The sequence below is a fragment of the Phoca vitulina genome, unplaced genomic scaffold (assembly GCF_004348235.1).
Source record: "Phoca vitulina isolate PV1807 unplaced genomic scaffold, GSC_HSeal_1.0 scaffold60, whole genome shotgun sequence".
Classification (NCBI taxonomy): domain Eukaryota; kingdom Metazoa; phylum Chordata; class Mammalia; order Carnivora; family Phocidae; genus Phoca; species Phoca vitulina.
In genome coordinates, this window is record NW_022589763.1 from 8,731,449 (window position 1) to 8,747,630 (window position 16,182).

At 45.0% G+C, this 16,182-nt stretch overlaps 1 protein-coding gene across 3 annotated transcripts in view; it reads left to right on the top strand.

The window, feature by feature from the left end:
* Window positions 1–16,182, top strand: part of FRMPD4 (FERM and PDZ domain containing 4) — an 836,952-nt gene that overhangs the window by 288,886 nt on the left and 531,884 nt on the right. Inside the window, exon 1 of one of the 3 annotated variants that reach the window (XM_032391208.1) lies at window positions 7,192–7,792. The exons of 1 other annotated variant lie outside the window; for it this stretch is intronic. In XM_032391208.1, the coding sequence (XP_032247099.1) occupies window positions 7,761–7,792 (32 nt within the window). In that variant the 5' untranslated portion in view covers window positions 7,192–7,760. Of the gene's footprint in view, window positions 1–7,191; window positions 7,793–8,801; window positions 9,067–16,182 lie in introns of those variants that run through there. One more of the 3 variants, XM_032391207.1, reaches the window with a different exon arrangement.

Consider the following 16,182-nt stretch of genomic DNA (forward strand, 5'->3'; position numbering starts at 1 on the left):
TACGAATGTACAGCATGGTTCATTTCCCTATTTAATACTATTAAGCATAATAATCTTTTTTAAAGGTTTTTTTTTAAATTAAGTAATCTCTACAACCAACATGGGGCTTGAACTTACAACCCCAAGATCAAGAATCACACGCTCTACCAACTGAGTCAGCCAGGTGTCCCAAGCATAGTAATGTTTAAAACCAGTTTGTCTTGGCTTCCAACCTCTAGTCCCACCCCCACCCCTGTAGGATACTGAGATATGCAAGCAAGGTATAAAGTAAAAAACGAAAAGAAAGAAAATTAAAATAATCCTTCTTTTACTATTTTTATTAGTTTCTTTTTACCTCACTTCTCAAGAATCCAATTGTCTTCATGTTTCTGCATTTTATTTATTTTTTATTATTCTTGAAGTATAGTTGACATACATTCGTTTCAGGTATACAACACAGTGATTCAACAATTCTATACATTACTCAGTGCTCACTACAGTAAGTGTAGTCACCATCTGTCACCATACAACGTTATTACAATATTATTCACCATATTCCCTATGCGGTATTTTCATCTCCATGACTTATTTATTTTATAATGGAAGTTTGTATCTCTTAATCTCCTTCGCACATTTCATCATTCCCCCACCTCTGCCCCAAGTATCCCACTGTCTTTAGATGCTTAGTCCATCTCAGAGAATATTGCTCCGTTATTCACACCCTTTGTGAAAATGTTTGGTGGCTCACTGACATATCACAACTGCTCTTTAGGTTCAGGCATGTACATATAACGTCCTATGGACATCACTCACTCAAGGTCAACATGTCACAAAGTGAACTCATCGTCTTTCCCTTCAAAACTGTTTCTGAGGCACCCCCTATCTTAGGGACATCTCCAATGGCAGAGACATCCAAGTTAGCCACTTGGAGGGTTCCTTGACCCTCCCTGACTTCCTTCTCCCATGTCATCAAAAATGTATTCCTGGGTTTTTTCCCCAACACAATTCTCCATCCTTTCACCTTCTGCCACAGACTCTTTGTATATTCTCTGAATTGGCCTTTTTATGTCCATTCTTCTCCTCATAGCCTTAAGAAGGATGCAATTAAAATAACCACCTGATTAGATCATCTGCTTCATGCCAGTCAGTGACTCCCATCACTGACACCATGGTTCTCAAACTGAGTTCATATGGAGCCTACGGGAATGCCTTAGTTGGAAAGAAGGAAGAAAGCAAAGGGGATGCTATTTGGGCTGGGGTCTATGTTCCCACTTCAAACAGGGAAATCCCACTCTATATTTGCTTTCTGCATTGAGGTTCTTGGAAGTAATTGCTTTGGGATAAAACATTTTGCTGTAAAGTTGGAAACCCACTGACCATAAGATACAGTCTATGACCTGACCCTTGCCTGCTTCTCCCACATCACTACCTTTAGGGTAACTAAATTTCACATACTTTTTTTAAAAGATATATTATTTTTAATTTTTTTGAGAGAGAGAGAGAGAGAGAGCTCATGTGGGGGTGGGGCAGGGTGCGGAGCAGAGGGAGAGGGAAAGAAGTAGATTCCCCGCTGCGTACAGAGCCCAACACAGGGCTCGATCTCACAACCCTGAGATCATGACCTGAGCCAAAATGAAGAGTCAGACGCTTAACTGACCAAGCCATCCAGGCACCCCTCATGTACCTTTTAAGGCACAGTATTACCACCTTCCAGAAGCATTCCCTCTTTACCCCCAGTTGCCCTTTCTCTCCCTGACAATCTGCTGTCCATTATGGGCTAGTTGAGATATGAGAGATGTTAGATGGTGTAGTGGCAAAGCACACTGGGTTCTTCTGATCCTCACTTTGCTACCAACTCTAAATAGTTTCACCTATATGAAACATAGTTGATTCAATCAATCATTCATTCATTCCTTCATCCAACAATGTTTGTTGATCCCCTTTCTTACGTTTATAGAGCTTACATTCTGATAGGGGAAATAGGAAATTAAAAACAAATTAAAATTATCCTAGGGTATGAAGCACTACGGAGAAAAATGAAGCAAAGAAAGAGGAGTAAGGAGTCTGAAGGGTAGGGTGTTTCTATTTGAAATGGAATGTTACAGAAGAAGGGCCTTCCTGCTATCTGGATGAAGCACTTTCCTGGCAGAGAGAACAAGTGCACAGGCCTCACGGCCAACTAGTGGAGCAACCAAGTGGTTGATGTGAGCAAGGGAGAGAAGGGCAGTTTATGAAGTCAGAAAGGAACAAGGAACCATATCACCTATGCCCTTGTGAGTGAGAAGGGGAAACTGTTGGAGGTTTTGAGCAGAGAAATGGCGTGATCTGCCTGCTATTTTAAGAGAAGCCTGCTCGTTCGTTGTTGAGTGTGGGGGCTCTGGGGGCGGAACAAGGAGACCAGTTGGTAGGCCATTGCGATTATCCAGGAAAGTGATGATGGCTTGGATTTAGGTGGTCGTGGTGGAATTGGTGAGATGTGTAAACAGTGTGCATCTTTTTCTTTTTAGAGATTTATTTGTTCATTTGAGAGAATGAGCAGAGAGGCAGAGAAACCCTTCTGGTTTTTACATAGTCAATACCTGGTAAAGTGAAGCAGAATTTTTAAAATAATCTTCATCACAGAGTCATCCTTGATTCCTCGCTGTCCTCACCTCCCACATCCAATCCATCAACAGATCCTGTTCAAAATATATTCTGAACCTGGCGACTTTTCACCGTATCCTCGTCATGTTCCTTTCTGAGCCACTGCCATCTCTTGCCTGGATTATCACGATAGGCTTCTAAGTTGTCTTTCTGTCCCCACACTCACTTCCCAGAAGAATGGTTATTCAAGGGGCGCCTGTGTGGCTCAGTCGGTGAAGCATCTGCCTTCGGCTCAGGTCATGATCCCAGGGTCCTGGGATTGAGCCGCACATTGGGCTCCCTGCTCAGCGGGGAACCTGCTTCTCCCTCTCCCTCTGCCTGCCGCTCCCCCTGCTTGTGCTCTCTTTCTCTCTCTCTCTCTGTCAAATAAATAAAATCTTTTAAAAAAAGAATGATTATTCAAAATATAAATCCGATTTTGCCACTTCATGCTCTTATGGATCCCCATTCCACAATAAAAGGTAGATGGCTTACTATGGAGTTCTGTGCCCCATGTGATCACGCCCCTGCCTACCCCTGCAAATTCTCCCACTCTCACTCCATTTGACAGAATACCCTTCAGGCACACTGGCTGCCTTCAACAACAGTTGTTCCTGATTCAGGGACTCTGTTATTGTTTTGTCCTTGCTGATCCTTCTGTGTGGAATGCTTTCCCACATGAATGTTGAGTGGCAGTCTCCTTCCTGTTCATCTTATCTCATTTTAAATGTCACCCACATAGAGGGGCACCTGGCTCACTCAGTTGGTGGAGCATGCCACTCTTGATCTCGGGGTTGTGAGTTCGAGTCCCATGTTGGGTGTAGAGATTACTTAAAAATAAAATCTTTAAAAAAAAAAGTCACTTACATAGAGAGGTCTTCCTTGACCATTGGGCCATAAATAGTCACCTAGTCATTACCTTTCAATAGAAATGACTTTAATTCTCTGTATATCACCACCTGCTATTTTTCTTATTTATGGTATTCCCTTATTTTGCTGTTTATCATCTATCTTTCCTCTTAAAATGTGAAGTCTGTGAGAGCAGAAACCTGTCTTGTTGCCTGATGTATTCTCCAGCGCCTGGAGCAGTGCCTGGCTCATAGGAGAAATTTCTACTTACGTGGAGCCCAACATGGGGTTGAACTCACGACCCTGAGATCAAGACCTGAGCTGAGATCAAGAGTCTGATGCTTAACCGACTGAGCCACCCAGGTGCCCCTCGTAGGAGAAATTTCTTCAATACCCGTTGAATTGATAGATACCTTCCTTTTGTTTAGTCACTTCTGTTTTCAAGACTGCAGTCAGATGGTCAGGAGGCTACAGTCCGTCTGGGAAATGCATGGGGCTCTATCTACTGCAGTCTGCAGCAAAAGAACTCCAAGCTGCCATCCTGTACAGAACATCTGGCCCAGTAGCCAATTCCTGACACCAGTTTGAGATAAGGCCTTACCAGTGAGGAAGAAATTCCTCCCTCTTTCCCCTGAGCCCACAGAGCAGGAAGGGTGCTCCTGCTTAGGGCAACAATGAGGCTGATTTTTAGGTAGAACACCCGACCTCTGATCAACCAAAGCAAATGTTTTCACGTTCAGAGGAGTGTTCTTAGCAGCTGAAACTTTTCCTAAGGGTACAGATGGTCCCTGACTTACGGTGGCTTGACTTGAGATTTTTCAACTTTACAATGGTGCAGAAGTGATACGCATTTAGTACAAACTGTACTTTGAATTTGGAATTTGGAATTTGGATCTTTTCCTGGGCTAGCGCTATGTGGTACGGTCCTCTCTCGTGATGCTGGGCAGGGGCAGCAAGCCACAGCTCCCAGTCAACCACGCAATCACAAGGGTCAATAAGAGATACACCGACAGCCATTCTGTCCCCAGACATCCAGGCTCTTGGTCACTTTCAGTACAGTATTTAATAAATTACATGAGATACTCCACACTTTATTATAAAATAGGCCTTGTGTGAGATGATTTTGTCCAGCCGTAGGCTAATGTAAATATTCTGAGCATGTTTAAGGGAGGCTAAGTTAGGATGTTTGGTAGGTTAGGTACACCCTATACATCATGAGTCGAGGAGGATGTGTATGCCAAGGCTCAAGACAGCTGTGGAAATCCTTCTGGAGTTAGTATCCGTGTGACTCAATTCACTTGTGTACAGCTCTAAATTGTTGTTCAACTTCAAGGGCTCATTTTATGTAAGGTAGGAGTGGATTACCATTTCTATTTTAGAGGTGGGGAAACTGAGTCTCAGAAAAATTAAATAACTTGCTCTGGATGTGTTGCCCTTAAGTCTCTTATTCATGAATACATCCAACAGTGTTTGAAACTATGTTTGGTTTTCAGAAATGACCAAATGTCACTTGGATCCAAGTGAAGCAAATTAAACAGATTCTCAAGGCTAGATAATACAGTTTCCAATGAGTAAATCTCTACAAGTTCTGGAAGGGGCCCTAGAGATTATCCAGGCTGAAAATAAAACTTTAGAAGATCACATATGTACTCAAATGCCGCTCTGTTTTTTGTTTGTTTTAGGCAGATCCATTTCATGCTAGATAAAGAAACGTATCCCAACCTTGGCCACACACACCTGGCACAGAGAGGGAACGGAGCTGGGAGACCAGCTACTCAAATCTTTGCTTCTCTGCCAGGAGAGCTTAAAGGTATAAGGGCTTAGAGGCTGTGTTAGCTTGTTTCAAGGGAGCAGTCTTCCATTTGTATGTTAATGAAAAACAGAGGAGAGGGAGGATCTCTTTGCCTTAAAAAAGAGACATCAGTCCATTAGAAAACATAAGAGGCAATAAATATATCAGAGGAGTATAAAGACCTGGAGGAACCAGTTATTTCTCCTGGTAGCTATTAGGCTGTGGAGAGTCGGCATCCGCACCATTCATAACTGTAGTGTGCAAATTGGCACAGATTGAAGCCCAAACAGCAAGCTGTTCCAGGTAGACCAGATGTCTTAAAGGGAGGCTGTCTCTCTACAAGTAAACACAATGCCTGTTTCCTGTCATTTTCACTGTTGAATAATTAGCTATTTGATAACTGGAATAATTCTTGATTGATAGTGTTATCTTTTTTTTTTTAGATTTTTATTTATTTATTTATTTATTTGAGAGAGAGAGAGAGCATGGGCAGGGGGGACGAGCAGAGGGAGAGGGAGAAGCAGACTCCCGGTTGAGCAGGGAGCCCCATGCGGCACTTGATCCCAGGACCCCGAGATCATGACCCAAACCAAAGGCAGACACTTAACTTGACTGAGCCACCCAGGCGCCCCAATAGCGTTATCTTTTTAAGAAGGGTATTCGAACTGTTCTCAGAAGGAAGCACTTTTTGAACACATGTTTTCCAAAGGCATTGCTTTATCTCCCTTTCCCCATCAAGAGCTGGTCTTGTGCTGCCAGATGTGGACACAGTGACGAGGGACAGTGTTGGTGCCCCCCCCCCCAGGAAAGGTAGGAAGTGTGAAGGGGCAAAAAAGCTGGCGAATGTGAGGGCTTCACTGTCCTCACGAGCAATCTAAAGGAGGAAGAAAGATTTTGGGGATGGAGGAGTGGTGGGGAGATGGACAAATATCAGGGAGGAGCCCAGAGATGGAGCAGTATCCACTGGGGATGCTTGGCCAGCGCTGGTTTGACTGTGAATCTCATGAGCATAACATGCATTCATTCAACAGATATTTAGTAAGGTCTTTCTACTTCAAAGGAACTTTTCTAGGCATGTGGGACCCATCCATGAAAACAAGCAAACAAACAAACAAAACCCAAAACCCCTGCCCTTGTGGAGCTTTTATTCCATCAAGAGCATCAGACAGGAAGTAAGAGACAGTAGACATAAAAATAAATTATATAAAGCATTAGTGGGTGATAAGTGCTATGGAAACAAGAAAAAACCCCACAAAAACCAGTTAATGGGCCCTGGAATCCAGGACGGGGGTCGGGGGGCTCGCAATTTTAAATAGGCTTTTCAGAGGTGGCCCTTTGGAAGTGGTATTTGTGCAAACGCTCGATGTGGTGAAGGAGCTGTGCATGCCAGCCTCTGAGGGAAGAACATTCCAGGCTGAGGCAACAACTACTGCAAAGAGCCCAAGGTGGGAGGATACCTGCAGAGTTTGAAGAGCAGCAAGGAGGCCAGTATTGCTGGGGCTCAGTTAGCATTGAGGGGGAGTGGAAGTGGGAGAGGGTGAGGTGGGGAGGAAGAGATAGGTCAGAGAGCTCAAGGGCTAGGCATCTAGGGTCTTCTCGGTCACGTAGGAGCGCCAACTTCCGCTCAAAGGGGAATGGAGCGCTTTTGCGGAGTTTCGATTGGACAAGTAACCTTATCTGACCCACATTTAAAACGCATCTCTCCGTCGAGTACATGGAGTGGAGATGGTGGCATAAAAAGAAAAGATTTCTGTTTTTTAAACGCGTTGCCTTACTTATAGGACAGGGTTGCTATGAGACTCAAATGCAAAAATGCTTTAAAAAAGGTACAGGACAGTGCAGACCCAAACTAGAGAGTTATTTTACACAGACAGTAAGGGGTTCAAAAGCCCAGGTCCCTCTTGCCTCCTCCGATGATACGTGGTGACCCCGTTCACGAGATGAAACTAGTCTGTGTGCAAGAAGCTAAAGGAAAATTGATTCTATTTATTTCTTAAATCATGTAATTTTATGCCCGAGTTTCACATCATTTAGATTTTTTCTGATTGCTAGCGATTTTATGTTTCCTTTTTGAAAGAAACGCCTTAAAAAAAAACAAAGTGCAAGTACTAGGCTCCCTCCAATACCGAAGACTTGAAATACAGCAACAGACCCGGAGAGGAGCAGAAGTCTGGGAACTTTAAACCTATTTCCTTTTCCCTAATCCCCTCCGAGAGCTAGAAGCGCACTGGCCAGATCCTCCAACATTTCGGGGGTGGCATCTTTTTCCTTGCAGTGGCCCTGCCATCAGGTGAACGCTTCTGGGTGGGAGAACACACACTTTGTGCAGCCATCTGACCTTCAGAGAGTCTGGGGAGAGATTTTAAAGGATTTGGGAGAAGAGGCCTTGAGATTCCAAGAGAAAGAACAAGAAAAAGAGGCCCGGAGAAGCCTGAGGCTCCGGGGAGAGAGAACTGAGTTAATGAAGAGGGCTGATTATCCAAGATAATTATGTAAAAGAGAAGGCTAGGAGTTCTACATGGCTGCAACTTGGAGTTTACTCTGCTTAAGGTGAGTGTTTATGTTTCCGTGGTTTTGTTTTTATGAGTAAGGTGGTTTTTTTTGTTTTGTTTTGTTTTGTTTTTTGGTTTTTTCCTTTGGTACCGGCTGCTCAATTTGAGAAAGCATCTCAGCTCTGCCTTCCGACCCCCGTTCTCGTCCCTTCTCTTCCTTTAGATTCTGCAGCCCATTCATAACCGTCTCCCCCCTCCTCCCCCCCCCCCCCCCCTCCCCGCTACTGGCTTCTGGGACCCTCATCTCCGGACCCCTGTAGTGAGAAGCAGCCGTGTGTGCCCTCGCCCCTCCAAATGCCTCCCGTTCTTATTTTCTTCTTTCTCCAACGCTCCCCCGGTGCTGCTGTCCAAAGACACACCTTCCCAGCCAGCCCAGCTGTCGCGTCTAGCTCCAGTGGTTGGGGGAAGCGGTGGGACCTCTGTGCTCTCCAAACCGAGCCCGCCGTGCTGGGCATCTCCCTCCCCTTCCCCTTGACAAACCACCCAGCCGGGATCATCCCTGCTCCTTCCCAATCGCTAGTTTTGTTTATGGAACATACCAAGGCTTTGGGCAACCTGCGGTTGCACGGCTCTCCTTTGGTTTGGGGAGGGAGGGGGTAGCGTTCACCGTCCCCGGTGTGCCCGAGACTGTTAGATCGATCTTTCAGATCTGGAGGCACACGCAGCTGGTGACAGGAGAGCCCCCCCCCTTCCCCGCGGGTGGGGGTGGGGAGAGGAGAAGGGACTCGGCTTGGGGAAGGAGGCAGGGAGGCAGCTGCAGTGCCGCGAGGGGTGCGTGCGCGTGTGCCAGGCTCGCCCGCCACCTCCCGGCTCAGTCCGCGCTCCTCCGCACGCGGGGCAGCGGGGCCGGCGGGCTAGGGAGCGGGAGCAGCGCCCCTCGCCCGGGCCTCGCCTCCCCGGGGCGCCCGGCAGTCCCGCAGGCCAGGGCGCACCGCCCGGGCCACGCTCCCCGCCCCCGCCCCTCGCACCCTCCCTGGCCCCCTCTCCATTGAGTTTTCCAACACGGGCGCCCGTCAATGGTCCTGCTCGGGGATGCACACGCAGCTCACGGCCGGAGGGGGGTAGCAGCCACCGCCTCCAGGTGCGGGCTCTCCAGGTCCGCCGCCGCCACCCGCTGTCGCCGCCACTCGAGCCCCGGGGCGCGCTGAGGTCCCGGCCGGCCATGGGGCTGCCGTTGCTGGCGTGAGAAGGGGCGCCGCAGCCTCCGAGCTCGGGGTGCCCGGCTGCCTGCATGGATGTCTTCAGCTTTGTGAAGATTGCAAAGCTCTCGAGGTAGGGGCCGCGCCGGTTCCTTTGCACCCAGGGCCGCCGCCGCGGGCAACTTGGTGCTTTATTTTGCGGGAGGCTTGGGGAGAAGCAAAAGCTGGAGAGAGCGGCGGGGCTTAAGGACGGACTGAAACGAGGTGGTCAGGGCCGCCGCCTTCAACTTATCTCCCACTGGCTGGTGGGGCTTGTGTATCCTTGGCTGTAGACCACACACACACACACACACACACACACACACACACAGACGCACACCCCCAGGCACACACCAATATTCATGACAGTTTGTTTTCCCTTAGGAAAAGCCCCACTGGTGCTTGGGGTCACATGTATAAGTCAGGGCCAAGAGAAGGGGGTTGTAATTGCTACTGCTAGGGAAAGCCAGAAGTGCTTAGAGTTTGGGTCCCTGCTTCCCCAGCAGCAGTGACCAAAAGTGGCCCCCTGGCCCCCACCCCCTAAATTAGACCTCCACACCCTGAAAACTCAGCTTGTAGGTTGACCTGGGAAGTTGTCCCGTGTTCCCAGCCGTGACCTAGATGCCGAAGACAGGGAGCCAGAAGAGAAAGACCTTTAGCCTTTCTTTGGGTAACTATGTAGTCCCCAAGCCGTGAAAGATTTAGAAATTTGCTTCCAAGTGGCCATGTTGTTGAAACAGAAGAGAAATCACCTATTCAGGCAGATTTCTCTGGCAGTGCTGCTAGAGGAGGCACGTTTCCACTTTGTGGCTGCCTAGGTGGTACCCGGTCAGAGCATTCGCCTTCGGTTCTCGGCCCTGCTTATGCTTCCAAAGTCTTCATCGAACCCAGGAAGTAGGTCTGCGCTTCTGCCGGTGTGGCCTTAACCCGGAAGGGCCTGCCAGGAGAAGTCTTAGAAGACCACACTCCACCTTTTTCACCCACTTCTTTGGAAGGCTGAGCCTTCTGCCCCTTGAGCTTGGCTCTTCATAGCAGTTACCACCACGGCCTTAGGACGTAGACAGTAAGAGTTTTCCAGGATGTTTAGACTTCCTTGCAATTGCAAGAGACTAATTCTAGGATTTCCTCTATTCCTTAGTGTCAGGGTGGGCTGTGTTGATTGCACCAGACAGGCTGAGCAGCCTCAGATAGCCACAGTCAGAAATGCATGTGGACTTCGACTGGCTACATTACATTCGGGCCATTTCAGAAACATTCAGTCAGCATGTTGCCTTTCAGATGTGCCTTTCACCAGCATCCACAGGTCTTTATTTGTTCTTCTTGCCCATCTCTACCTTCCCTCTCTTCTCACGTGAGTCAGTCTTAATGTCACAGCAGATTTTCCAGGGAAAGGGCCCCAGTGTAACTTAGTCTGGGTAGACATGAGGCATACAGCTGATGGGCAAATATGTCTTTCTTGGAGTAGCCCACGAAGAGGGGTTGCCCTGCACATCAGAAGACGGATATGTCAAACGGTGGTTGATTGTAGGGTGGCAAATGGCTTGGTTTCACGTCAGTGTCACGGAGGGCCATGGCTTCACACCTCTGTTCTGTTAACTTCCTGCATGTTTCTGCCTATGGCTGGTTTATAAACAGCTGTCGAATCACAAACCATGGATGGCAAACGGCTGTGAGCAACAGTTTAATGATTGCCTGGTCCCATCTGTGTGATGGACAGAGATTGCCGAAGGGAAAGACAAGTTCACCGGTGTCGTTTAAAGTAACCAAGATAGATTTTGGTGGCCTCAACTGCTAAGAGTGATAAATGTTAAAAAAACAAACAAACAAACAAAAAAACATCGAGAGCCTAGATTTAGTCCTTAAACTTTGGAGTTTGGGAGAAGACAGTGCTGTATGTCAGTGAAAAGATGATTTATATTCATTTTACTAAATTCCAGCATGCCTTCGTGATATTCACAAATCTGAGTTTTTGCAAAACCCAAGCCAGGCTGTGGGGGATTAGTATCTTATTTTAAAGAGAGGTTAAAATTTAGTAAATGAGTGCGAATTTCACTTTCTGTCCTTAACGTGATCCAAATAGAGTGTTTATTCTAAAGAGAGGAGCTGCACATGTTCTGAGCTTATGTGCCCATTAAGAAATCTTTCATCCATAGGCATTCTTCTTGTGGCTCAGTGTGAGCTCGGCGATGGTCCCCAAGCTGAAATAGCGGTACGTGTAGAGGGTCATCAGCACGTAGAAACACATGTTGTGTGTGTTTTAAACACTGTTACAGAAATCAAGTTCTTTTCTCAAAGGTGAAGTATGAAAGTGCTTACCCTGCAGGATTTTCCTGATTTTTGAGTGGATAATCTTCCTAAAGGATTTAGCTTTGATCAGCGTGGTTACTTGAGTGCTTAAAATTCTCGTGGTTTAGAGGTGAACACACACACAGTTACCCCGGGCCTTCGCCTTGTCTTTGGTTCCCAAGAACTTGAGTTTCTAAATGCCGATTCGGAAAGCATTTGCTGTGGAAAGCATACCTGCTATTTGCTGAATGTCCTGTCTGTGAGTAAAGACACTGGTAATTACGAGAATTATTGAGAGAATATGAGTCCACACTGGAATTGACAGAGTATTTTGACTTCTCAAAGTACCCACTTTTAACCACTTGTTCCCAGGATCTCTGCCCTTTCAATCATGTGAAAAAAAAAAAAGCAGAATTCAAATTTCCCCTCAGGAATTCAGTACCACCTTACGGTCATCATTTTAAACCGATACCACCGAGCGCCAGAGTAGCCGGTGAGTTGTGACCCTTGATGGCACCCGTCGTGGGTGGCACGATGTATCGTGGTTCTATCTGGAGATGTTTTTTCTTGTTCTTCTAATTTTCTGGTTATTAAACTGTTTGATAGTTTACATGCAATTTTACTTCACTGTTTCCTTGGTAACAGTTATATATCATTTTTCATCCTTGTAGATGAGAGCATTACAGATGATTGCCTTATAAACCAGTAATAGTACAAAATAGGCATATATTTTTATTTTTACTGCTCTTTGTATCGACTATTTCATTTGTAAAGCAGATGTACCCTTTGAAATGTTTATAGGAGAATGCAGTTCAGTAGAAAAACATATGATTATGCCCCCTTTGCCTGAGGGAAGTGATGTGAAACCCAAAACTCATAGGGGTGTTATTAAACTGAGGGATGCTTTCAGGGATTGAATAGCTTAACTTCATGTCTCTTCTTGAGGCAAAATGGCACACTTTGAGATAATGATTGGGTCCCAACTGTTAATATGAAGATTATTCCTTATGGTGGTAGGTAAATTTGGAGGCTGCTTTATTTCACATTATCATGAGGTTGCATGGGCTATTTTGTGGCATATAGTGGTGAGTGATATCTGTAATAATGATTTTGTTACAAGTATCGTACGTTTGAGGAAGAATAAAACTATATATTTAGAGCTTCCTAAGATTCTTCTGTAAAACCTATTTAGAGACTACTAAACTTCTATTTTTTACCTTTACCTTATTCAGAATTAAATATTTCCTAGGGGAAAAGAGAAGTTAAGGAAGCAATGCAAAAGGTCATATTTTTCACATCTCCTCTCTTTTTACCTGAATAATTGCATCAATATTGCCGATAATAGTGAGCTCTCGAGGCTAGCAACCAAAAACCCCCAAAGACTCTGGATTTGAATTTTATTAGAAATGCTACTTGCTCATCATCCGAGTCCTTTCTGAGTTCTGCTGATTTTTGTGGCTGTCAGGAGGTGAAATGATGAACAGTTTCATAACAGAACTAGATTCCTGTTTTAGGAATATTTAACTCTAGTTTCCCAGGGGTTGCTAGTTTGCAGCTCTGAAAGTCTAATTGTTAGCAGTTCTGGGGGGAAGATGTCTAGTTCAGGCTATATACCATTTCAAGCATCTCTCTCTCTGTCTCTCTTCCTCCCTTCTCTCCCCTCTCCTCTCTCTTTCTCCCTTTCTCTCTCTGAGGCAAGTGAATTTCACCTGCTTGCTATCAGAATTTGATACAGATAAATTTCACCTGCAGTGAAATTTACTTGTACTTTAAATGCATGACGTCAAAATTTTCACTTTCTGCTTATGGACCTTACAGCTATTCATTCTCTCTTTACACACACACACACAGATGCACTGTTCGACTTTATTACTTTATTATTCCATTTGGAGTTTGCCATGGAAGTTTAGCTGTGAGAGAATATACATTATTGATGAGCTAGGAATTTATCTTTAAGAATTGACAACAAGGGCGCCTGGGTGGCTCAGTTGGTTAAGCGTCTGCATTTGGCTCAGCTCATGATCCTGGGGTCCTGGGATTGAGCCCCGCATCGGGCTTCCCGCTCAGCAGGGAGTCTGCTTCTCCCTCTGCCTCTGCTCCTCTCCTCATGCTCGCTCTCTCGCACGCGCAAATAAATAAATATTTTTTAAAAAAAGAATTGACTTAAAATCACTGATTTCATAGTTGTCTCAATAAAGAAAATTGAGAGCATTTTTGAGTTTTTGAGAATATGGCCCCCAAATCTACTAACCTTACCATCAAATGATCTTGAACTTCGGGAGCTAATCATAGCAAGGAAAGAAAAGTATAAATAGGTTAAACCAGGGGTTGGCAAACTATGGCCTGTGGGCCAAATCTGACTTGCTGACTGTTTTGGTATAGAATGTGAGCTAAGAATGGTTTTTAAAATTAAAAATTGTTTTAGTGGTTAAGAAAAAATCAAGGGCGCCTGGGTGGCTCAGTCGTTAAGCGTCTGCCTTCGGCTCAGGTCATGATCCTGGGGTCCTGGGATCTGGCCCCGCATCGGGCTTCCTGCTCAGCGGGAGGCCTGCTTCTCCCTCTCCCACTCCCCCTGCTTGTGTTCCCTCTCTTGCTGTGTCTCTCTCTGTCAAATAAATAAATAAAATCTTTAAAAAAAAAAAAAGAAGAATAGTATGGAATTAAAGTGTCAGTATTCATAAAGTTTTATTAAAACACAGCTAGGCTGGGCGCCTGGGTGGCTCAGACGGTTAAGCATCTGCCTTCGGCTCAGGTCGTGATCCCAGGGTCCTGGGATTGAGTCCTGCATTGGGCTCCCTGCTCAGCGGGGAGCTGGCTTCTCCCTCTGCCTCTGCCTCTCTCTGTCTCTCATGAATAAATAAATAAAATCTTTAAAAAAGAAAACACAGCTAAGCTCATGCATTACATATTGTCTGGGGCTGCATTCACTCTGCAACAGCAAAGTTTAATAGATACTAACAAGACCTAGTGGCCCACAAAGCCTACAAGATTTACTATCTGGTCTTTCATAGAAAGTTTACCAACCCCGGGGTTAAACAATACCTTGTCCTATTTTTTTCTTCTTTACATTACCAGCACATGTGTGTGAGCACAAGTATAACCAATTACACACCGTCAGAGGACAGTGAAGCCAGACACGACTTAAGGCAGTAAGGACAGATTTTGGTCTGTACTACAGTATTTTAATAGGGAAAAGAGTCCAGTGTAAACTCAACACAACTTCAATTTGTACAGAGGGGACTGGGCATTTTGGGATGAGCTGGAGCTCGGTAGAGGCGAAAGTGAAAGAAGTACCAAAACCAAGGGGGAGGTTGGTCCATGTGAAACTCATCCGAGTTTGCTAACTGGCATTTATCCAAGGTAGGCTCTACCCTCCCACTGAAGCTGGGAGACAGGGGCCCTATCTTCAGGTGTTGGCTGGAACAAACAGTAAATTCTTTTGGCAGCCTTGAATTTTCTCAGGCAGGCACTTTAAGGGGGGGTGGGCGGTTGGAGTCATCCTAGGGATGTGTGGCCGTGAGCTGTTAAGAAACTGAGTTAGTATTTGTTCAGGTCTTGGTAGACAAGGTTGAGGCCTAGTCGAGCAAGGGCTCAAAGGAGCCTGGCTAGAGTTTGGTGAAGGAGAGAAACTTTGCCAATACAAAATTTAGCATATTGAGTGCATGAATTCACTAATGTACATTCACAATTAATGTAGACCTTATCTTTATTTAAACTTCTGATCTCAAATTACTTATTTAACTGTTCGACGTCAACCATGAGAAGTGAACATAATTGCCCTACTGGTGTTTGTTGCACCAAACACTTCTTTGGTCACTAGGTTGGCCCCCTTTCTTTGTGTTGGGGAGTTACTTGTAAGAGTGATGCTTGCCTTCCGTAGGCCTTAAAACTTCTAGTTTCACATGGATGGAAAAAGAATGGGCAATAATATTTGTACAGCCTCAACCGACATGTGCCCGTGAGCTGATAAACAAGTCCATGGGAGAATGCCTGGTATTTCCTTACAGTACACTTGAGCCATCTGGTCCTAATGGCTGATGACCTTCATTAATCTTTTTCCAAATGGAAAGAAAACTAGATGAGTGCGTTTAGTTGTAGGCAGAGGACTGGAAGTAGGCTGTATTAATTTGGAGTTGAGTTTAACCCAACTTTTTTATGATTTGACTGAGAGCATTGTAATGAAAAACCAGAGGCTACCTTTAGTCGGGCACAGCGAAAACATCTCGAAAGTGTGCTGCCTTGCTTCTGAGCAATTTAGGTCATTATGTACTAAAGCTGCGAAAACTATCTAGAAGAAATCTAAGCCTTAGTTTTAGATAACAAAGCTAACATTCCCATTTTTTTCCTGGCAAAGAGATGAGAAGGTTTTCCTGCCTGAATTCTTCTTTTAGAAATATATTTTCAAGCATGGTTTACAGAATTTGGCATACAATAAATACTCTGTACTAAATAATGAGCGAGTAAAGTTATACACAACCCATTCTTACACGTCTTGTGAATAAATTCTCATCATTTGTTTAGCTGAACAATTATCATGATCAGTAACTCAGAAATGAAAAGGAGTACATACATTAAAAATAAATGGCCTGCTTTGGGACTAGGTCTTGGAGAATAAACTTTTGTTTCTGTTTTGACCTTTGGAGCATTTATTTTTGCTGTGAGATGGTTAAAAAGTCACCAGTGTGGACTTCTAAGAAATCTGTGTGTTACTGCTATCAGCTCCACAAGCGAATTTAGGATTGTGCTAAATGGGTTTTTATAGACGTCAGGAAGTTTTTATTTTAGGAACTCCTTTTTGAATTATAGGAAAATACTATTGTTTCTATGGAAGAAATGTTTCTCAAGTTTGAGAAGGAAAAGTGATTTTCCTACAGTTACAGTTTACTATAGGGTTTTAATTTTTTATTGTGGTCGTTTTCCTATG